This window comes from Eucyclogobius newberryi, unplaced genomic scaffold, assembly GCF_026437365.1.
Source record: "Eucyclogobius newberryi isolate DKJ021-1_F unplaced genomic scaffold, fEucNew1.0.hap1 SCAF_18, whole genome shotgun sequence".
In the NCBI taxonomy this organism is placed as follows: Eukaryota; Metazoa; Chordata; class Actinopteri; order Gobiiformes; family Gobiidae; genus Eucyclogobius; species Eucyclogobius newberryi.
In genome coordinates this window covers 7,647,831-7,671,077 of record NW_027315812.1, presented here as the reverse complement: position 1 = coordinate 7,671,077, position 23,247 = coordinate 7,647,831, and the positions used below count along the sequence as shown (strand labels likewise).

Here is a 23,247-nt window from a genome sequence, read left to right as displayed (position 1 = left end):
ATAGTGCACTTAATCAGAGCGATTCAGACTCACTCAACTCATATTTTCATTTCGCCGCCGCCGTGTGAGTGAAAAAAAAGTCAGCGAAACTCACATTTAATGGATTTTTGTAATAGATATTGGTCAAATCTGTCTGACACGCACATATTCATAGATAATTTCCACATTAAACAGAAAACGGACTGGATTATTCGACTTTTTTGCCTGTGGCGGCGACTCAAGCTAAGGTTAGCGGCTAACGCTAGCAACTTTGCGCCGTATCGGTTTATTTAGGAGTGTTTTGTTCATATTCTCGAGTAAACAGTGCTTTTTTTTCTCCTCTGCTTTCATTCAGTCGTGTCCAGTTATAGATGTGTCGCTGTTGTTTTCCCCCCGACTCTCACAATGCATTGTGGTCTATATTGCCCAAAATGGTGCTAGTTTTTCACCTGCAGGACACTCGGACGCCGCTACAAAATGCGTGAGCCATAAGATAGTGCCCTCTGTAGGGAAGAGTGTAGTCCCGGTTTAATCCTCCATTTAGTCCTCGTTCAACCCTGATCCAGTCGAGGTTTAGTCCTGGTTTACGACTCGGTTTAGTCCCAATTCCGATACGGCGTGCGCACAATTCAATTTCCCCACTTCCCGACCGCCACAACTCCAGCTCCATGAACCACCTCGACACGTACACGCACACGTCACTGGACCACATTTTCCGATCGATATTTCACACTTTTTCGCCTTTCAGAATGCAAATCAGAATGCCCCGCGCTGTTCGCTTCCTGCACGGCCTCTTCATTCGCAGTCGAGTCTTAGGGGCTAAACAGCATCATATACATTACATATGCTCGCAGTAGCTGGACTGAAATACCGCCGCTGCTGCTCGGCTCTGAATAATTGATCAGAACTCCACCTGTTTGATAAGCGCATAAACCCAAGCCGATGCAAAACTGAGCCGAGAAGCCATTCTTTTTCGCCTCCACTCCTCGGCGTTCGTTACAAATCGCTTGAGACGTAACGTTAATATTGCGGGTCAATGCTGATGCATACAGCGGCGGTAAAAAATCAATGCAAACAGCAAAGCAACGTTGCGGCGTCGTAGCTGAAGCGTGTGTGCACTGTACATTTATTTCTTATTTTCTTAACCTGTGAGATAACAGGCGGTCCAGAGGGATCACGAGCGAAGAGAGAAACCGCCGCGACAGTGTCAGATTCACACTGGATGAAATCGATGTGACGAGAGGGAAAGTATTGTTTAAATGGACTGGTCTTTGTGGAGTGCAGTCTCGCAAACGGAGGCTGAAGTGCTCCGCTTTGTTGTCCACATCGGCCAGTTTGACGGTTTGCGTTACCATTTTGGGTAATTTGATCCATTATAATGTCATTTCCGGATTAAATACGCCACTTTGGGCTGTTCATGAGGTGCTCTGTGTTTTTAAGGGATTTTTCTCTTCACCTGATCATTTTTGTGCTCGAATGTCCTTCTCTTCAAACCATCTGGAACTATTTCTAATCATGGGTTTTAGTTTTCTTATATTGGCACAAAGAAAACTCAACGCCCCCTTATGCCCCCTGTAGACCAGCGCCTGCATCTCCATGGATACTGCTACATTCTATGCCATTTTGGAGAACATACATTTATACTCAATTAAGAGTCACTGTAAAATGATGAAACTAGTGACCCCCAATTATTTCTGAAGTTAAAAATGAACTGGAGGAACTATTATTTGAGTGCTGGATAACAGTTTGATCATAACATGCATCTAAAGTCTAAGTTTATGTAATTGAGGAGCCAGAACAATTAAATAATGCACAGATTGCGAGACACTAATTATATCTGAAGGTTTGAAGCGCAAATGTTGTAATTGTTACCACTTGCAGACTTTACTTGCAAACTTACTCGCAGTGGGAAAAGTAACTCAAGTAAAGTACTGTTACTTTACGAAACCAGATTATACTCATGTAGAAGTAGAAGAATGGTGTCAGAAACAAACATTTATTCCAAAAATGACTCAATTAAATGAAAATTCGTTACATATTGTAAACTTTAGTCAGGGCGTTGGTTGGTGCCCCAATTTGTTTGCATTATTTATGACCGCGTGAGGCCATTTGTGGCTTAACGGCATTATTAAGAGCCCAATAAGAGGAAGAACAAGTCACAGTGTTTAAAAAAGCCCTGGGCTATGTAAGCTGACAATAAAAATGTGTATTAAAATGCAAAGAAAACAAGAGTGGGGCATTAGCATATTGATTAAAATGTATTAAAACAGACTGTACATTTTTCTTCATAATTAATTACCAAATCAAATTAGCCCTTGTTTGATTGTTTCGGTGTCCTCTCCTGCATGCCGCAAATGAACTTGAATCAGTCTGCTTAGTTGAAGAATTGCTATCAGGTAACGGGTAATTTGTAAGCACAATTAGGCAAATCTCTGGCCGGGCTGGTGCCGGCGCATGCTAATGTTTAATGCTTTATCCGCCGCACACCTCTGCTTAGTATTCAAGGATACGGTTACAAAGGAAGCCTCCGTCAATAGCGGCGCTGATAATTTCCTCGGCTTTGAAAGAACAAGGACGCGCAGACTTGGGAGGGCGGCGGCGCACGGACTGCTGATTTCGCCGCTTTCGCAAACACGGCGAACAGCGCATTAGTCAGGACCCGAGTCCGGACCGGGGAACAAGGTCGCGGACGCACCTCGGGTTTAATGGGTTTCTCGCCGGAAGCGACGGCGCCCGACGGTCTCGTGCGAGCGTCTTAACGGGCGGTCGGGAAGGGGAAAGGTGCAAGGTTTATTAATGCATTACAATATTAAATGTTTATTAATTACAACAGGGGAAACGTGGAATAATCTAAACTGTTGTTATCACAGGTGATTTTGTTAAGGCAGTTTGTATTATCATTTGTTGTTTTACGTTTCTTTTGTTGTTTTGCGTTCATATTTATGACAGTGACAATAAAAGCGGTCTAATTCTGAGCCGATACCGATGCAAAAATGTACGGCGAATTGTACTAAAACTCACAAATTCATTTTTTAACTTGGGAAGACGTGTTTGTCCGTCGCACTTGAGCAATTTCGCACATTTGGATAAGATAAGATATTCTTTTATTGTCCACACATGGGGAAATTCCGGTGTTGCAACACAGGTAGATACAGAAGAAAAGGACAGATAAACTTTTAAAAAACACTCTCAATAGAAGAACTCTTATAAACAAAAACTCTTATAAACATAAACTCCTATTGACAAAACCTCTCATTTCTTAATAAGGAGGAGGGGAAAAATAAAGATGAAATAAAATAAAAAATAGCTAGCATAAGACAAAATAATACTACTAATAATGGTAAAATAAACACTCTTATTTACATCAGTTGTATGCACCTGAATGTGACATTATCGCACATGAATATGACATTATTGCACATGAATATGACATTATTGCACATGAATATTACATTATTGCGTGTGAGTATGACATTATTGCACATGAATATTACATTATTGCGTGTGAGTATGACATTATTGCACATGAATATGACATTATTGCACATGAATATGACATTATTGCACATGAATATGACATTATTGCACATGAATATGATGATATTGCACATTTGGAACGGGGCCAAGTCCTTGGAATCAGGACAGAACTGTCGTTTTTCTGTCTCGGAAGACTAAAACATGAAATGTACTTAAGGTCCATATCGACCAACACGAGATGGAGGAGGTGAATGTATTCAAGTACCTCGAGGTTGATTAATAAAATGACAAATCTAAACCGCTTTTGTATGATTCGATAATGCATTTACTCTCATGTATATCATATTGTGTTTGTGTCACTGCACAAACACTTAAAGTAATAAAGTTCTCGCCGCCGCATTATTAAAAAAATATAAATTGTTGAGCTTTGATCATTTTATGCATTATTTCTTTGTATAAGCAACAAGTGTCTTAATGGTCCTGCTCCTGGTGTTATGAGTGAACAAAACTGCAAAGCTTGTTTCTATGTATTCTGTGTTTTTTATACTTACTTCGTCAGTACTTCAAGGACATTGAATAGATTCATGGCTCAAAATAAACTTAAAAGAGACAAAACTGAGGCTAAATCAAGGCAAATTTTGACTGAAAAAGGATAAAATCAACACTTTTTTTTGGTGTTTCCTGTTTAAAAACTGTACATTTCTATCAGATTGAGGAGCTGGTGTTATATTTAGTTTGTCGCTATACTAATACTAATACTGCAATTTTTATACTTTTGTGACAAGTCCTAAGCCAAGTAAGAATAGGTGGAAAGTAGAATTTTTTTATTTTTTTCCACTTTATAATGCACGTTACAACCTATTTCTATTGAACAGTTTGAGATTCCAGTTCTTATAAAGGGAAAGCCAATTGTTCACGGGTCAAATTCATCAGTTTCTTAGTGAAATGTCACCGAATTCTCCAGATTCGGAGTAAGATGGCAGCGTGTTTTTTTAGAAAGTCTGCTTCAAACTCATTCTGCCCTGTCCTTGGCCTTTCATTTGTACTCGTCGGTGAGTATTTTCACTTACAGACGAAACCTAATGGATTCTGCCAAATCGCAGCGCAGGTTTTCATTCAGAACCAACTCCAAATGTACTTTCTAGTATTTGCTAAATCACAGAAGGAGAGCGAGAGTTCAATTCTCGGGGAATTAAACGCTTTAACTCTGGATGAAGTTCTGGACGAAGTGCGCGTTTGCTTTGGGTTTTCGGCTTGCGTTCGTTTTAAATATGAGCTTTAAAGGGACAGTGCGTAACCTTCCTGGTGTGGGATACGGCAACTTGTCCAAAATTAACTGAATTCAGAATATTTTGAGTCGTTAGGACCATGTTAGACTTAATTGCCTGTGTGATTAAGACTATTTCACTGCTTTCGAGACATTTTTGACTGGTTATAAAATAATGAAACTTGAAAAAGTATAATCCATAAGGCATGAAATAAGAAGGAACTTACTCAGAGACGCCTTTAAAAATGTAAAATAATCTAGTAATCAAGTAAATGCCTCTGAGCGTGAATACTGAATGGAATATTTATCCTGAATTTAAGTAATTTTAGTTAATCGCTCGAAGGTCAACTACATATTTTAGTATTACAATGATTTACTGACTCCGGACCACAGCAGAAAGGGAAAAGCCACTTTTATCTCACTTTTCTCTCATGAAGTGGCTTTTCAATCGTACTTCTCTGTGTAATTTGTCTATTTTGTAAGGAATCGGAATCATTTTGAGTGGTTTACCTGCACCTTTCCCCCTTTAGTCAACCAAGAACCACTCTGCATATCCACACCTTGTATTTCCTCTCTTTATAACTCATTAGTGTGTTATTCTGAGCGGCTAATTATTATAAAACGCCACACGAGCGGACATCTTTCCCGTCCTTGCTCCGTAACCCGGCCGACGCGCACGCTTTGTTCAGAGTAAAGTAAATATGCACATTCATTACAAGGTGAGGCGCTGCACCTGGGCGACACTTTTGGACACGGCTGGGTTTCACTGACCGTGCGTTCTGTGTGAGTCGAGTCTGTGAACGCACCAGATGTAGCGCCGGGCGAGGCGCGACGCCAAGCGAGGCGCGACGCCAGGCGAGGTGCGACGCCGCGCGTTCGAGTCTGTGAACGCCGCGCGTTCGAGTCTGTGAACGCGCCAGATGCAGCGCCGCGCCTCGCCTGGTGCTGCATCTGGGCGAGCTGTGGCGCCGGTCAAGGTGCCAAACACCCACGCGCCAATGTTTATGTGCCTGCTGTCTTTAGGAAACATGAAAAATAAGTCGTTTACATAAGTCGCACTGGAGTATAAGTCGCACCAGCCAAAAAATGCATAATAGAGAAGAAAAAAAGATATATAAGTTGCACTGGAGTATGAAATGCGGTGTGAAAATAACAAATAATATCACATATAAGTCGCTCCGGAGTATAATTCTAAGTATATAAGTATAAGTATAAGTCGCACCCCGGCCAAAACTATGAAAAAAGGTGCGTCTTATAGTCCGGAAAATCCGCTACTTGGTTTTGGAAAACAATGAGGGACAAAGGATAAATTGTCGTTGTGTAATTGTCTTTTTTTTTTTAATACAATGGCACACTGCGTTGTGAATAATAATTCGAAAAAAATTATAATACATGAATAAATAAATGAAATAATTATACAAAAATTGTAGTATTTAAATCTTTTTTTGTTTGTTAATGACCCGATCAGTTTTCCCTGGCCCCGCCCTTGTAACTCTTTTTTATGCATATTTTTTGTTATTGTTTTTTTCAACTCTCTTTTTGTTCGGTTTGAAAAAAATAAATGAACAAATAAGTTATAGTATTTCTTTATTACATTTTAATTTTTTTCTAATGACCCAATCAATTCAACTCTTTTCATTCAGTTGGAAAATATAATATTAATACAAAATAAAATAAATAAATAATAATAATTATACCAAATTGTAATATTTAAATCGTATTCAATGATGCAAACCCTCAAAAAGCTGTGAAGCTTTTCGGGATTTTAATGAAAAGCTGAAGACGTTGTCATTGTTTGCTGCGTAAAAACGGCAAAAAACGTGTCACTAAAACGTCCGGCGATAAAGTACGGCCGTAATATAACGTCTTAATAACCGCGGATATCGCCACAATGCCTTTCGCTGCAGTGATAGTTATAAAGCCGCGCGCACAGGTCGCCGTCTTTACCCTTTTCAATAAAAGCGGTATATCTGCCACGTCCCTGTTCGCCGCCGCCGCTCCTGGACGTGAACGCGCCAGATGAAGCGCAGGATTTTGTTGCCGATAAACACCTTATTGTATCGTAAAAAAAAGAGAGAGGAGCGCGGCGCCGTATAACTTACACGCTTCATGAATCTGTAATCCGAGTCGAGTACGGGAAGGCGGCGGGGACAAAAAAAGGCACACGACACGGCGGAGACGGTCGAATGACGCTTTAAAGTTCCCCCATTGATGACAGAGGAATACCGTATTTTCCGGAGTATAAGTCGCATCAGCCAAAAAATGCATAATAAAGAAGAAAAAAACACATATAAGTCGCACTGGAGTATAAGTCGCACCAGCCAAAAAATGCATAATAAAAAAGAAAAAACATATATAAGTCGCACTGGAGTATGAAATGCGGTTGCAAGTGTGAAAATAACATATAATATCACATATAAGTCGCTCTGGAGTATAAGTATATAAGTACAAATATAAGTATAAAAGTCACAGCCCGGCCAAAACTACGAAAAAACGTGCAATTTATAGTCCGTGAAATACGGTAAAAAGAGCACACAGTTTAGAGCCCGGAAAGAAAGTACTGGTATTTCTCAAGTACGTAGGTATTTGGTGGTAAAAGTATGCCAAAGGGCGTGGCTTGTTTCGCATAAAGTGTTTTGATGAGATCTACGGACCGGCGCTTTTCACAAACACATGATCTGGTTCATCCGATGCGAGTAATCTGATTTCTCCTTCTCATTTTTGATGGTGATGACGTTTCTTGTGGACGTTTCCTGAAGTCTTCGTTTCCCCTTGTGATGATTTTGAATACATTTTATGTAAATATCGAATTGCCTAATTTACGGACCGCGGGAAGAAAAGCAACAGCTGCTGTGGCTGATGCAGATCCAAAGACATAAATCCTGTTTGTTCTGAGCGTCTCGCACCTGCGCAGCTTTGGACTGGAGAGTGATGCAGAGTGACAACAATGATGAGATTGAAAAGGTTATTTTAAAACCAATTACAGCAGTTAAAAATGTAATATAATACATTGTCAGATAATCATGTATCAAAAAGCACATTGAAATATTGGGTTATCTGATTATTCTAGTTATCCGATTTATGTAAATATGCCCTCTTTATAAACAAACATGTTCTGGATCTCGATGTTCTGACTCGGAGCGTGCTCAGTCATGACTCGGCGCGCGCTCAGTCATGACTCGGAGCGTGCTCAGTTCTGACTTGGAGCGTGCTCAGTCGTGACTCAGAGCATGCTCAGTCATGACTTGGAGCGTGCTCAGTCATGACTCGGAGCGTGCTCAGTTCTCACTCGGAGCGTGCTCAGTCATGACTCGGAGCATGCTCAGTCATGACTCGGAGCGTGCTCAGTCATGACTCGGAGCGTGCTCAGTCATGACTCGGAGCGTGCTCAGTCATGACTCGGAGCGTGCTCAGTTCTCACTCGGAGCGTGCTCAGTCATGACTCGGAGCGTGCTCAGTTCTCACTCAGAGCGTGCTCAGTCCTGACTCTGAGCCTGCTCAGTCCTGACTCTGAGCCTGCTCAGTCATGACTCGGAGCGTGCTCAGTCATGACTCGGAGCGTGCTCAGTTCTCACTCAGAGCGTGCTCAGTCATGACTCGAAGCGTGCTCAGTTCTAACTCGGAGCGTGCTCAGTCATGACTCGGAGCATGCTCAGTCATGACTAGGAGCGTGTTCAGTCATGACTCGGAGCGTGCTCAGTTCTCACTCGGAGCGTGCTCAGTCATGACTCGGAGCGTGCTCAGTTCTCACTCAGAGCGTGCTCAGTCCTGACTCGGAGCGTGCTCAGTCATGACTCGGAGCGTGCTCAGTCATGACTCGGAGCGTGCTCAGTTCTCACTCGGAGCGTGCTCGGTTCTCACTCGGAGCGTGCTCGGTTCTCACTCGGAGCGTGCTCGGTTCTCACTCGGAGCGTGCTCGGTTCTCACTCGGAGCGTGCTCGGTTCTCACTCAGAGCGTGCTCAGTTCTCACTCAGAGCGTGCTCAGTTCTCACTCAGAGCGTGCTCAGTTCTCACTCAGAGCGTGCTCAGTTCTCACTCAGAGCATGCTCAGTCATGACTCGGAGCGTGCTCAGTCATGACTCGGAGCGTGCTCAGTTCTCACTCGGAGCGTGCTCAGTCATGACTCGGAGCGGGCTCAGTTCTCACTCAGAGCGTGCTCAGTCCTGACTCTGAGCGTGCTCAGTCATGACTCGGAGCGTGCTCAGTTCTCACTCAGAGCGTGCTCAGTCCTGACTCTGAGCGTGCTCAGTCATGACTCGGAGCGTGCTCAGTCATGACTCGGAGCGTGCTCAGTTCTCACTCGGAGCGTGCTCGGTTCTCACTCGGAGCGTGCTCGGTTCTCACTCGGAGCGTGCTCGGTTCTCACTCGGAGCGTGCTCGGTTCTCACTCGGAGCGTGCTCGGTTCTCACTCGGAGCGTGCTCAGTTCTCACTCAGAGCGTGCTCAGTTCTCACTCAGAGCGTGCTCAGTTCTCACTCAGAGCGTGCTCAGTTCTCACTCAGAGCGTGCTCAGTTCTCACTCAGAGCGTGCTCAGTTCTCACTCAGAGCATGCTCAGTCATGACTCGAAGCGTGCTCAGTCATGACTCGGAGCGTGCTCAGTTCTCACTCAGAGCGTGCTCAGTCCTGACTCTGAGCGTGCTCAGTCATGACTCGGAGCGTGCTCAGTCATGACTCGGAGCGTGCTCAGTTCTCACTCGGAGCGTGCTCGGTTCTCACTCGGAGCGTGCTCGGTTCTCACTCGGAGCGTGCTCGGTTCTCACTCGGAGCGTGCTCGGTTCTCACTCGGAGCGTGCTCGGTTCTCACTCGGAGCGTGCTCGGTTCTCACTCGGAGCGTGCTCAGTTCTCACTCAGAGCGTGCTCAGTTCTCACTCAGAGCATGCTCAGTCATGACTCGAAGCGTGCTCAGTCATGACTCGGAGCGTGCTCAGTTCTCACTCAGAGCGTGCTCAGTCCTGACTCTGAGCGTGCTCAGTCATGACTCGGAGCGTGCTCAGTCATGACTCGGAGCGTGCTCAGTTCTCACTCGGAGCGTGCTCGGTTCTCACTCGGAGCGTGCTCGGTTCTCACTCGGAGCGTGCTCGGTTCTCACTCAGAGCGTGCTCAGTTCTCACTCAGAGCGTGCTCAGTTCTCACTCAGAGCGTGCTCAGTTCTCACTCAGAGCGTGCTCAGTTCTCACTCAGAGCGTGCTCAGTTCTCACTCAGAGCATGCTCAGTCATGACTCGGAGCGTGCTCAGTCATGACTCGGAGCGTGCTCAGTTCTCACTCGGAGCGTGCTCAGTCATGACTCGGAGCGTGCTCAGTTCTCACTCAGAGCGTGCTCAGTCCTGACTCTGAGCGTGCTCAGTCATGACTCGGAGCGTGCTCAGTCATGACTCGGAGCGTGCTCGGTTCTCACTCGGAGCGTGCTCGGTTCTCACTCGGAGCGTGCTCGGTTCTCACTCGGAGCGTGCTCGGTTCTCACTCGGAGCGTGCTCGGTTCTCACTCGGAGCGTGCTCGGTTCTCACTCGGAGCGTGCTCAGTTCTCACTCAGAGCGTGCTCAGTTCTCACTCAGAGCGTGCTCAGTTCTCACTCAGAGCGTGCTCAGTTCTCACTCAGAGCATGCTCAGTCATGACTCGGAGCGTGCTCAGTCATGACTCGGAGCGTGCTCAGTTCTCACTCGGAGCGTGCTCAGTCATGACTCGGAGCGTGCTCAGTTCTCACTCAGAGCGTGCTCAGTCCTGACTCTGAGCGTGCTCAGTCATGACTCGGAGCGTGCTCAGTCATGACTCGGAGCGTGCTCGGTTCTCACTCGGAGCGTGCTCGGTTCTCACTCGGAGCGTGCTCGGTTCTCACTCGGAGCGTGCTCGGTTCTCACTCGGAGCGTGCTCGGTTCTCACTCGGAGCGTGCTCAGTTCTCACTCAGAGCGTGCTCAGTTCTCAATCAGAGCGTGCTCAGTTCTCACTCAGAGCGTGCTCAGTTCTCACTCAGAGCGTGCTCAGTTCTCACTCAGAGCATGCTCAGTCATGACTCGGAGCGTGCTCAGTCATGACTCGGAGCGTGCTCAGTTCTCACTCGGAGCGTGCTCAGTCATGACTCGGAGCGTGCTCAGTTCTCACTCAGAGCGTGCTCAGTCCTGACTCTGAGCGTGCTCAGTCATGACTCGGAGCGTGCTCAGTCATGACTCGGAGCGTGCTCGGTTCTCACTCGGAGCGTGCTCGGTTCTCACTCGGAGCGTGCTCGGTTCTCACTCGGAGCGTGCTCGGTTCTCACTCGGAGCGTGCTCGGTTCTCACTCGGAGCGTGCTCAGTTCTCACTCGGAGCGTGCTCAGTTCTCACTCAGAGCGTGCTCAGTTCTCACTCAGAGCGTGCTCAGTTCTCACTCAGAGCGTGCTCAGTTCTCACTCAGAGCATGCTCAGTCATGACTCGGAGCGTGCTCAGTCATGACTCGGAGCGTGCTCAGTTCTCACTCGGAGCGTGCTCAGTCATGACTCGGAGCGTGCTCAGTTCTCACTCAGAGCGTGCTCAGTCCTGACTCTGAGCGTGCTCAGTCATGACTCGGAGCGTGCTCAGTCATGACTCGGAGCGTGCTCGGTTCTCACTCGGAGCGTGCTCGGTTCTCACTCGGAGCGTGCTCGGTTCTCACTCGGAGCGTGCTCGGTTCTCACTCGGAGCGTGCTCGGTTCTCACTCGGAGCGTGCTCGGTTCTCACTCGGAGCGTGCTCGGTTCTCACTCGGAGCGTGCTCAGTTCTCACTCAGAGCGTGCTCAGTTCTCACTCAGAGCGTGCTCAGTTCTCACTCAGAGCGTGCTCAGTTCTCACTCAGAGCATGCTCAGTCATGACTCGGAGCGTGCTCAGTCATGACTCGGAGCGTGCTCAGTTCTCACTCGGAGCGTGCTCAGTCATGACTCGGAGCGTGCTCAGTTCTCACTCAGAGCGTGCTCAGTCCTGACTCTGAGCGTGCTCAGTCATGACTCGGAGCGTGCTCAGTCATGACTCGGAGCGTGCTCGGTTCTCACTCGGAGCGTGCTCGGTTCTCACTCGGAGCGTGCTCGGTTCTCACTCGGAGCGTGCTCGGTTCTCACTCGGAGCGTGCTCGGTTCTCACTCGGAGCGTGCTCGGTTCTCACTCGGAGCGTGCTCGGTTCTCACTCGGAGCGTGCTCAGTTCTCACTCAGAGCGTGCTCAGTTCTCACTCAGAGCGTGCTCAGTTCTCACTCAGAGCGTGCTCAGTTCTCACTCAGAGCGTGCTCAGTTCTCACTCAGAGCATGCTCAGTCATGACTCGGAGCGTGCTCAGTCATGACTCGGAGCGTGCTCAGTTCTCACTCGGAGCGTGCTCAGTCATGACTCGGAGCGTGCTCAGTTCTCACTCAGAGCGTGCTCAGTCCTGACTCTGAGCGTGCTCAGTCATGACTCGGAGCGTGCTCAGTCATGACTCGGAGCGTGCTCGGTTCTCACTCGGAGCGTGCTCGGTTCTCACTCGGAGCGTGCTCGGTTCTCACTCGGAGCGTGCTCGGTTCTCACTCGGAGCGTGCTCGGTTCTCACTCGGAGCGTGCTCGGTTCTCACTCGGAGCGTGCTCAGTTCTCACTCAGAGCGTGCTCAGTTCTCACTCAGAGCGTGCTCAGTTCTCACTCAGAGCGTGCTCAGTTCTCACTCAGAGCATGCTCAGTCATGACTCGGAGCGTGCTCAGTCATGACTCGGAGCGTGCTCAGTTCTCACTCGGAGCGTGCTCAGTCATGACTCGGAGCGTGCTCAGTTCTCACTCAGAGCGTGCTCAGTCCTGACTCTGAGCGTGCTCAGTCATGACTCGGAGCGTGCTCAGTCATGACTCGGAGCGTGCTCGGTTCTCACTCGGAGCGTGCTCGGTTCTCACTCGGAGCGTGCTCGGTTCTCACTCGGAGCGTGCTCGGTTCTCACTCGGAGCGTGCTCGGTTCTCACTCGGAGCGTGCTCGGTTCTCACTCGGAGCGTGCTCGGTTCTCACTCGGAGCGTGCTCTGTTCTCACTCGGAGCGTGCTCAGTTCTCACTCAGAGCGTGCTCAGTTCTCACTCAGAGCGTGCTCAGTTCTCACTCAGAGCGTGCTCAGTTCTCACTCAGAGCATGCTCAGTCATGACTCGGAGCGTGCTCAGTCATGACTCGGAGCGTGCTCAGTTCTCACTCGGAGCGTGCTCAGTCATGACTCGGAGCGTGCTCAGTTCTCACTCAGAGCGTGCTCAGTCCTGACTCTGAGCGTGCTCAGTCATGACTCGGAGCGTGCTCAGTCATGACTCGGAGCGTGCTCGGTTCTCACTCGGAGCGTGCTCGGTTCTCACTCGGAGCGTGCTCGGTTCTCACTCGGAGCGTGCTCGGTTCTCACTCGGAGCGTGCTCGGTTCTCACTCGGAGCGTGCTCGGTTCTCACTCGGAGCGTGCTCGGTTCTCACTCGGAGCGTGCTCAGTTCTCACTCTGAGCGTGCTCGGTTCTCACTCGGAGCGTGCTCGGTTCTCACTCGGAGCGTGCTCGGTTCTCACTCGGAGCGTGCTCGGTTCTCACTCGGAGCGTGCTCGGTTCTCACTCAGAGCGTGCTCAGTTCTCACTCAGAGCGTGCTCAGTTCTCACTCAGAGCGTGCTCAGTTCTCACTCAGAGCGTGCTCAGTTCTCACTCAGAGCATGCTCAGTCATGACTCGGAGCGTGCTCAGTCATGACTCGGAGCGTGCTCAGTTCTCACTCGGAGCGTGCTCAGTCATGACTCGGAGCGTGCTCAGTTCTCACTCAGAGCGTGCTCAGTCCTGACTCTGAGCGTGCTCAGTCATGACTCGGAGCGTGCTCAGTCATGACTCGGAGCGTGCTCGGTTCTCACTCGGAGCGTGCTCGGTTCTCACTCGGAGCGTGCTCGGTTCTCACTCGGAGCGTGCTCGGTTCTCACTCGGAGCGTGCTCGGTTCTCACTCGGAGCGTGCTCGGTTCTCACTCGGAGCGTGCTCGGTTCTCACTCGGAGCGTGCTCAGTTCTCACTCAGAGCGTGCTCAGTTCTCACTCAGAGCGTGCTCAGTTCTCACTCAGAGCGTGCTCAGTTCTCACTCAGAGCGTGCTCAGTCATGACTCGGAGCGTGCTCAGTCATGACTCGGAGCGTGCTCAGTTCTCACTCGGAGCGTGCTCAGTCATGACTCGGAGCGTGCTCAGTTCTCACTCAGAGCGTGCTCAGTCCTGACTCTGAGCGTGCTCAGTCATGACTCGGAGCGTGCTCAGTCATGACTCGGAGCGTGCTCGGTTCTCACTCGGAGCGTGCTCGGTTCTCACTCGGAGCGTGCTCGGTTCTCACTCGGAGCGTGCTCGGTTCTCACTCGGAGCGTGCTCGGTTCTCACTCGGAGCGTGCTCGGTTCTCACTCGGAGCGTGCTCAGTTCTCACTCAGAGCGTGCTCGGTTCTCACTCGGAGCGTGCTCGGTTCTCACTCGGAGCGTGCTCGGTTCTCACTCGGAGCGTGCTCGGTTCTCACTCGGAGCGTGCTCAGTTCTCACTCAGAGCGTGCTCAGTTCTCACTCAGAGCGTGCTCAGTTCTCACTCAGAGCGTGCTCAGTTCTCACTCAGAGCATGCTCAGTCATGACTCGGAGCGTGCTCAGTCATGACTCGGAGCGTGCTCAGTTCTCACTCGGAGCGTGCTCAGTCATGACTCGGAGCGTGCTCAGTTCTCACTCAGAGCGTGCTCAGTCCTGACTCTGAGCGTGCTCAGTCATGACTCGGAGCGTGCTCAGTCATGACTCGGAGCGTGCTCGGTTCTCACTCGGAGCGTGCTCGGTTCTCACTCGGAGCGTGCTCGGTTCTCACTCGGAGCGTGCTCGGTTCTCACTCGGAGCGTGCTCGGTTCTCACTCGGAGCGTGCTCGGTTCTCACTCGGAGCGTGCTCAGTTCTCACTCAGAGCGTGCTCAGTTCTCACTCAGAGCGTGCTCAGTTCTCACTCAGAGCGTGCTCAGTTCTCACTCAGAGCGTGCTCAGTTCTCACTCAGAGCATGCTCAGTCATGACTCGGAGCGTGCTCAGTCATGACTCGGAGAGTGCTCAGTTCTCACTCGGAGCGTGCTCAGTCATGACTCGGAGCGTGCTCAGTTCTCACTCAGAGCGTGCTCAGTCCTGACTCTGAGCGTGCTCAGTCATGACTCGGAGCGTGCTCAGTCATGACTCGGAGCGTGCTCGGTTCTCACTCGGAGCGTGCTCGGTTCTCACTCGGAGCGTGCTCGGTTCTCACTCGGAGCGTGCTCGGTTCTCACTCGGAGCGTGCTCGGTTCTCACTCGGAGCGTGCTCGGTTCTCACTCGGAGCGTGCTCGGTTCTCACTCGGAGCGTGCTCAGTTCTCACTCAGAGCGTGCTCGGTTCTCACTCGGAGCGTGCTCGGTTCTCACTCGGAGCGTGCTCGGTTCTCACTCGGAGCGTGCTCGGTTCTCACTCGGAGCGTGCTCGGTTCTCACTCAGAGCGTGCTCAGTTCTCACTCAGAGCGTGCTCAGTTCTCACTCAGAGCGTGCTCAGTTCTCACTCAGAGCGTGCTCAGTTCTCACTCAGAGCATGCTCAGTCATGACTCGGAGCGTGCTCAGTTCTCACTCGGAGCGTGCTCAGTCATGACTCGGAGCGTGCTCAGTCATGACTCGGAGCGTGCTCGGTTCTCACTCGGAGCGTGCTCGGTTCTCACTCGGAGCGTGCTCAGTTCTCACTCAGAGCGTGCTCAGTTCTCACTCAGAGCGTGCTCAGTTCTCACTCAGAGCGTGCTCAGTTCTCACTCAGAGCATGCTCAGTCATGACTCGGAGCGTGCTCAGTCATGACTCGGAGCGTGCTCAGTCATGACTCGGAGCGTGCTCAGTTCTCACTCGGAGCGTGCTCAGTCATGACTCGGAGCGTGCTCAGTTCTCACTCAGAGCGTGCTCAGTCCTGACTCTGAGCGTGCTCAGTCATGACTCGGAGCGTGCTCAGTCATGACTCGGAGCGTGCTCGGTTCTCACTCGGAGCGTGCTCGGTTCTCACTCGGAGCGTGCTCGGTTCTCACTCGGAGCGTGCTCGGTTCTCACTCGGAGCGTGCTCGGTTCTCACTCGGAGCGTGCTCGGTTCTCACTCGGAGCGTGCTCGGTTCTCACTCGGAGCGTGCTCTGTTCTCACTCAGAGCGTGCTCAGTTCTCACTCAGAGCGTGCTCAGTTCTCACTCAGAGCGTGCTCAGTTCTCACTCAGAGCGTGCTCAGTTCTCACTCAGAGCGTGCTCAGTCATGACTCGGAGCGTGCTCAGTCATGACTCGGAGCGTGCTCAGTTCTCACTCAGAGCGTGCTCAGTTCTCACTCAGAGCATGCTCAGTCATGACTCGGAGCGTGCTCAGTCATGACTCGGAGCGTGCTCAGTTCTCACTCAGAGCGTGCTCAGTCCTGACTCTGAGCGTGCTCAGTCATGACTCGGAGCGTGCTCAGTCATGACTCGGAGCGTGCTCGGTTCTCACTCGGAGCGTGCTCGGTTCTCACTCGGAGCGTGCTCGGTTCTCACTCGGAGCGTGCTCGGTTCTCACTCGGAGCGTGCTCGGTTCTCACTCGGAGCGTGCTCGGTTCTCACTCGGAGCGTGCTCGGTTCTCACTCGGAGCGTGCTCGGTTCTCACTCAGAGCGTGCTCAGTTCTCACTCAGAGCGTGCTCAGTTCTCACTCAGAGCATGCTCAGTCATGACTCGGAGCGTGCTCAGTCATGACTCGGAGCGTGCTCAGTCATGACTCGGAGCGTGCTCAGTTCTCACTCGGAGCGTGCTCAGTCATGACTCGGAGCGTGCTCAGTTCTCACTCAGAGCGTGCTCAGTCCTGACTCTGAGCGTGCTCAGTCATGACTCGGAGCGTGCTCAGTCATGACTCGGAGCGTGCTCGGTTCTCACTCGGAGCGTGCTCGGTTCTCACTCGGAGCGTGCTCGGTTCTCACTCGGAGCGTGCTCGGTTCTCACTCGGAGCGTGCTCGGTTCTCACTCGGAGCGTGCTCGGTTCTCACTCGGAGCGTGCTCGGTTCTCACTCGGAGCGTGCTCAGTTCTCACTCAGAGCGTGCTCAGTTCTCACTCAGAGCGTGCTCAGTTCTCACTCAGAGCGTGCTCAGTTCTCACTCAGAGCGTGCTCAGTTCTCACTCAGAGCGTGCTCAGTCATGACTCGGAGCGTGCTCAGTCATGACTCGGAGCGTGCTCAGTTCTCACTCGGAGCGTGCTCAGTCATGACTCGGAGCGTGCTCAGTTCTCACTCAGAGCGTGCTCAGTCCTGACTCTGAGCGTGCTCAGTCATGACTCGGAGCGTGCTCAGTCATGACTCGGAGCGTGCTCGGTTCTCACTCGGAGCGTGCTCGGTTCTCACTCGGAGCGTGCTCGGTTCTCACTCGGAGCGTGCTCGGTTCTCACTCGGAGCGTGCTCGGTTCTCACTCGGAGCGTGCTCGGTTCTCACTCGGAGCGTGCTCAGTTCTCACTCAGAGCGTGCTCGGTTCTCACTCGGAGCGTGCTCGGTTCTCACTCGGAGCGTGCTCGGTTCTCACTCGGAGCGTGCTCGGTTCTCACTCGGAGCGTGCTCAGTTCTCACTCAGAGCGTGCTCAGTTCTCACTCAGAGCGTGCTCAGTTCTCACTCAGAGCGTGCTCAGTTCTCACTCAGAGCATGCTCAGTCATGACTCGGAGCGTGCTCAGTCATGACTCGGAGCGTGCTCAGTTCTCACTCGGAGCGTGCTCAGTCATGACTCGGAGCGTGCTCAGTTCTCACTCAGAGCGTGCTCAGTCCTGACTCTGAGCGTGCTCAGTCATGACTCGGAGCGTGCTCAGTCATGACTCGGAGCGTGCTCGGTTCTCACTCGGAGCGTGCTCGGTTCTCACTCGGAGCGTGCTCGGTTCTCACTCGGAGCGTGCTCGGTTCTCACTCGGAGCGTGCTCGGTTCTCACTCGGAGCGTGCTCGGTTCTCACTCGGAGCGTGCTCAGTTCTCACTCAGAGCGTGCTCAGTTCTCACTCAGAGCGTGCTCAGTTCTCACTCAGAGCGTGCTCAGTTCTCACTCAGAGCGTGCTCAGTTCTCACTCAGAGCATGCTCAGTCATGACTCGGAGCGTGCTCAGTCATGACTCGGAGCGTGCTCAGTTCTCACTCGGAGCGTGCTCAGTCATGACTCGGAGCGTGCTCAGTTCTCACTCAGAGCGTGCTCAGTCCTGACTCTGAGCGTGCTCAGTCATGACTCGGAGCGTGCTCAGTCATGACTCGGAGCGTGCTCGGTTCTCACTCGGAGCGTGCTCGGTTCTCACTCGGAGCGTGCTCGGTTCTCACTCGGAGCGTGCTCGGTTCTCACTCGGAGCGTGCTCGGTTCTCACTCGGAGCGTGCTCGGTTCTCACTCGGAGCGTGCTCGGTTCTCACTCGGAGCGTGCTCAGTTCTCACTCAGAGCGTGCTCGGTTCTCACTCGGAGCGTGCTCGGTTCTCACTCGGAGCGTGCTCGGTTCTCACTCGGAGCGTGCTCGGTTCTCACTCGGAGCGTGCTCGGTTCTCACTCAGAGCGTGCTCAGTTCTCACTCAGAGCGTGCTCAGTTCTCACTCAGAGCGTGCTCAGTTCTCACTCAGAGCGTGCTCAGTTCTCACTCAGAGCATGCTCAGTCATGACTCGGAGCGTGCTCAGTTCTCACTCGGAGCGTGCTCAGTCATGACTCGGAGCGTGCTCAGTCATGACTCGGAGCGTGCTCGGTTCTCACTCGGAGCGTGCTCGGTTCTCACTCGGAGCGTGCTCAGTTCTCACTCAGAGCGTGCTCAGTTCTCACTCAGAGCGTGCTCAGTTCTCACTCAGAGCGTGCTCAGTTCTCACTCAGAGCATGCTCAGTCATGACTCGGAGCGTGCTCAGTCATGACTCGGAGCGTGCTCAGTCATGACTCGGAGCGTGCTCAGTTCTCACTCGGAGCGTGCTCAGTCATGACTCGGAGCGTGCTCAGTTCTCACTCAGAGCGTGCTCAGTCCTGACTCTGAGCGTGCTCAGTCATGACTCGGAGCGTGCTCAGTCATGACTCGGAGCGTGCTCGGTTCTCACTCGGAGCGTGCTCGGTTCTCACTCGGAGCGTGCTCGGTTCTCACTCGGAGCGTGCTCGGTTCTCACTCGGAGCGTGCTCGGTTCTCACTCGGAGCGTGCTCGGTTCTCACTCGGAGCGTGCTCGGTTCTCACTCGGAGCGTGCTCAGTTCTCACTCAGAGCGTGCTCAGTTCTCACTCAGAGCGTGCTCAGTTCTCACTCAGAGCGTGCTCAGTTCTCACTCAGAGCGTGCTCAGTTCTCACTCAGAGCGTGCTCAGTCATGACTCGGAGCGTGCTCAGTCATGACTCGGAGCGTGCTCAGTTCTCACTCGGAGCGTGCTCAGTCATGACTCGGAGCGTGCTCAGTTCTCACTCAGAGCGTGCTCAGTCCTGACTCTGAGCGTGCTCAGTCATGACTCGGAGCGTGCTCAGTCATGACTCGGAGCGTGCTCGGTTCTCACTCGGAGCGTGCTCGGTTCTCACTCGGAGCGTGCTCGGTTCTCACTCGGAGCGTGCTCGGTTCTCACTCGGAGCGTGCTCGGTTCTCACTCGGAGCGTGCTCGGTTCTCACTCGGAGCGTGCTCGGTTCTCACTCGGAGCGTGCTCAGTTCTCACTCAGAGCGTGCTCGGTTCTCACTCGGAGCATGCTCGGTTCTCACTCGGAGCGTGCTCGGTTCTCACTCGGAGCGTGCTCGGTTCTCACTCGGAGCGTGCTCAGTTCTCACTCAGAGCGTGCTCAGTTCTCACTCAGAGCGTGCTCGGTTCTCACTCAGAGCGTGCTCAGTTCTCACTCAGAGCATGCTCAGTCATGACTCGGAGCGTGCTCAGTCATGACTCGGAGCGTGCTCAGTTCTCACTCGGAGCGTGCTCAGTCATGACTCGGAGCGTGCTCAGTTCTCACTCAGAGCGTGCTCAGTCCTGACTCTGAGCGTGCTCAGTCATGACTCGGAGCGTGCTCAGTCATGACTCGGAGCGTGCTCGGTTCTCACTCGGAGCGTGCTCGGTTCTCACTCGGAGCGTGCTCGGTTCTCACTCGGAGCGTGCTCGGTTCTCACTCGGAGCGTGCTCGGTTCTCACTCGGAGCGTGCTCGGTTCTCACTCGGAGCGTGCTCGGTTCTCACTCGGAGCGTGCTCGGTTCTCACTCGGAGCGTGCTCAGTTCTCACTCAGAGCGTGCTCAGTTCTCACTCAGAGCGTGCTCAGTTCTCACTCAGAGCGTGCTCAGTTCTCACTCAGAGCATGCTCAGTCATGACTCGGAGCGTGCTCAGTCATGACTCGGAGCGTGCTCAGTTCTCACTCGGAGCGTGCTCAGTCATGACTCGGAGCGTGCTCAGTTCTCACTCAGAGCGTGCTCAGTCCTGACTCTGAGCGTGCTCAGTCCTGACTCGGAGCGTGCTCAGTCATGACTCGGAGCGTGCTCAGTCATGACTCGGAGCGTGCTCGGTTCTCACTCGGAGCGTGCTCGGTTCTCACTCGGAGCGTGCTCGGTTCTCACTCGGAGCGTGCTCAGTTCTCACTCAGAGCGTGCTCAGTTCTCACTCAGAGCGTGCTCAGTTCTCACTCAGAGCGTGCTCAGTTCTCACTCAGAGCATGCTCAGTCATGACTCGGAGCGTGCTCAGTCATGACTCGGAGCGTGCTCAGTTCTCACTCGGAGCGTGCTCAGTCATGACTCGGAGCGTGCTCAGTTCTCACTCAGAGCGTGCTCAGTCCTGACTCTGAGCGTGCTCAGTCCTGACTCGGAGCGTGCTCAGTCATGACTCGGAGCGTGCTCAGTCATGACTCGGAGCGTGCTCGGTTCTCACTCGGAGCGTGCTCGGTTCTCACTCGGAGCGTGCTCGGTTCTCACTCGGAGCGTGCTCGGTTCTCACTCAGAGCGTGCTCAGTCATGACTCGCAGCGTGCTCAGTTCCTCTCTCTGTGGTGTCTCCTCAGACAACCCGAGCCTGGTGAGCAGCGTGGTGGTGACGGTGCAGGTGCTGGACGTGAACGACAATCCTCCGGAGGTTCCCACGGACGAGGAGGTGATCGTGTGTGAGAGCTCAGGACAAGGACAGGTCAGTGTGAACACCCAGCATCCTCCTCATCTCTCTCCTCCTCCTCACTCCTCCTCTTCTCACCTCCTCCCCACTCCTCTCTCCTCACTCCTCCTCTTCTCACCTCCTCCCCACTCCTCTCTCCTCACTCCTCCTCATCTCTCTCCTTCTCCTCACTCCTCCTCCTCACTCCTCCTCCTTTGCTTCTCTCCTCCACACCCCGCTCCTCTGGTTCCCTCCTTGCCCCTCCCTCCTCCTCCTCCTCCTCCTCCTTCAGTATTCCTCTGTCCATGCACTGCTGTACTGTAGGACTGTAGGACTGCTGTTCTGTAGTAATGTAGTACTGTAGTACGGCTGTACTGTAGTACTGTAGGACTGCTGTACTTTAGCAATGTAGTACTGTAGTACGGCTGTACTGTAGTACTGTAGGACTGCTGTACTTTAGTATTGTAGTACTGTAGGACTGCTGCACTATAGTACTGTAGTACTGTAGTACTATAACACTGTAATACTGTAGTACTGTAATACTGTAATACTGTAGGACTGTAGTACTTTAGTACTATAGTACTGTAGTACTGTGTGTTGACTCTGATAAAGTCCAGTACTCTTATGGAGCTCCACCGTGTGAAGTAATGACAACAGACACGTCTCCAATAAATAAAACACTTTAGGCCTTTGAAATGTCGCGACGCCGTCTGAAGGCCTCATTTATTATTCTTTGGGGAATCTAGCTTGTCATGGCACATTTAGTTTAATGTCAGTATTCAGAAAAAGAAATATTGGAGGAACTTTTGCTTTTCAAATATAAACCTAGACAACACTGAACACAACAGGACCAGAGACCAACAAGAAGCAATAAAATACAACTCGGCACGTCCACACCAACCAGAAGGTCCACTACTATTACTGCTACTACTACTACTACTACTACTACTACTACTACTACTGCTACTACGACTATTATGGTCGTTCTATAAAGTGAAACACCGTAAACTGACTTTCCTCTACTTCTACTACACCTTTATTACTACTTACTTGTATACCTTGTGTATGTGGCTTGTGTGCAGGTCTCCCTCAAACATCACTGATAACATAAAGGTTAAATAATACATGAATACTATTGCATTGACCACAGCTAACGGTCAGAAGCCCAAAGAAAAGCTCCAAACGTCTCCGACACACGAGTGAACTCCACTGCAGAGCCATTTGGCCGCTTCGCTCCATCATTTTTCATTCCGAACGAGCATCTTCGCTGCAAACCGCGCCCGGAATCGAAGCTCGTTCCAGTGTCAGTCCTCTGATTCATTTCAATTAAGAGGCTTTTTTGGAGATACGGCGCAATCAGCAGAACGGAAATGACTAAACGGCCGAGTAAAGACGCCACTAAATATGTTTTAATCGTTGGAAGTTTGAACTCGATGGAAATGATAGTTGTGTTATTTATTGGTTCATGATTTTGAATTGGTGGGTTCCACACTTCCACATGGAGGCTTCTGTAACTCGATGTGAGAATTCACTTTTCTACATGCAAATTTATCATCCAGAAATGTTGCAACTTGTCATTATTTGTTATGGATCAGCTCCACAAACGTGTCATATTCATCTCAGCATTTAACCCGAAGCTTCCATTTGCACCCTCGTGTTTAAACTGAAATGTCCAAAGAAAATCACGTAAAACGTTTAGTCCCATGTTGGACCTGGTTTAGTCCCATGTTGGACCTGGTTTAGTCCCATGTTGGACCTGGTTTAGTCCCATGTTAGACCTGGTTTAGTCCCATGTTAGACCTGGTTTAGTCCCACGCTAGACCTGGTTTAGTCCCATGTTGGACCTGGTTTAGTCCCATGTTAGACCTGGTTTAGTCCCATGTTAGACCTGGTTTAGTCCCACGCTAGACCTGGTTTAGTCCCACGTTAGACCTGGTTTAGTCCCACGTTAGACCTGGTTTAGTCCCCTGTTAGACCTGGTTTAGTTCCATGTTAGATTAGACCTGGTTTAGTCCCATGTTAGACCTGGTTTAGTCCCATGTTAGACCTGGTTTAGTCCCACGTTAGACCTGGTTTAGTCCCATGTTAGACCTGGTTTAGTCCCATGTTGGACCTGGTTTAGTCCCACGTTAGACCTGGTTTAGTCCCACGTTAGACCTGGTTTAGTCCCATGTTAGACCTGGTTTAGTCCCATGTTAGACCTGGTTTAGCCCCATGTTAGACCTGGTTTAGTCCCATTATTTTAGACCTAGTTTAGTCCCATGTTAGACCTGGTTTAGTCCCATGTTAGACCTGGTTTAGCCCCATGTTAGACCTGGTTTAGTCCCATTATTTTAGACCTAGTTTAGTCCCATGTTAGACCTAGTTTAGTCCCATGTTAGACCTGGTTTAGTCCCATGTTAGACCTGGTTTAGTCCCATGTTAGACCTGGTTTAGTCCCATGTTAGACCTGGTTTAGTCCCATGTTAGACCTGGTTTAGTCCCATGTTAGACCTGGTTTAG

At 51.1% G+C, this 23,247-nt stretch overlaps 1 protein-coding gene across 1 annotated transcript in view; it reads left to right on the top strand.

Moving 5' to 3' along the window:
- Positions 1-23,247, top strand: part of LOC140364358 (cadherin-18) — a 193,260-nt gene that overhangs the window by 111,078 nt on the left and 58,935 nt on the right. The window contains exon 8 of the mRNA XM_072450452.1: positions 20,660-20,781. Within this exon, the coding sequence (XP_072306553.1) occupies positions 20,660-20,781 (122 nt within the window). The remainder of the gene's footprint in view (positions 1-20,659; positions 20,782-23,247) is intronic.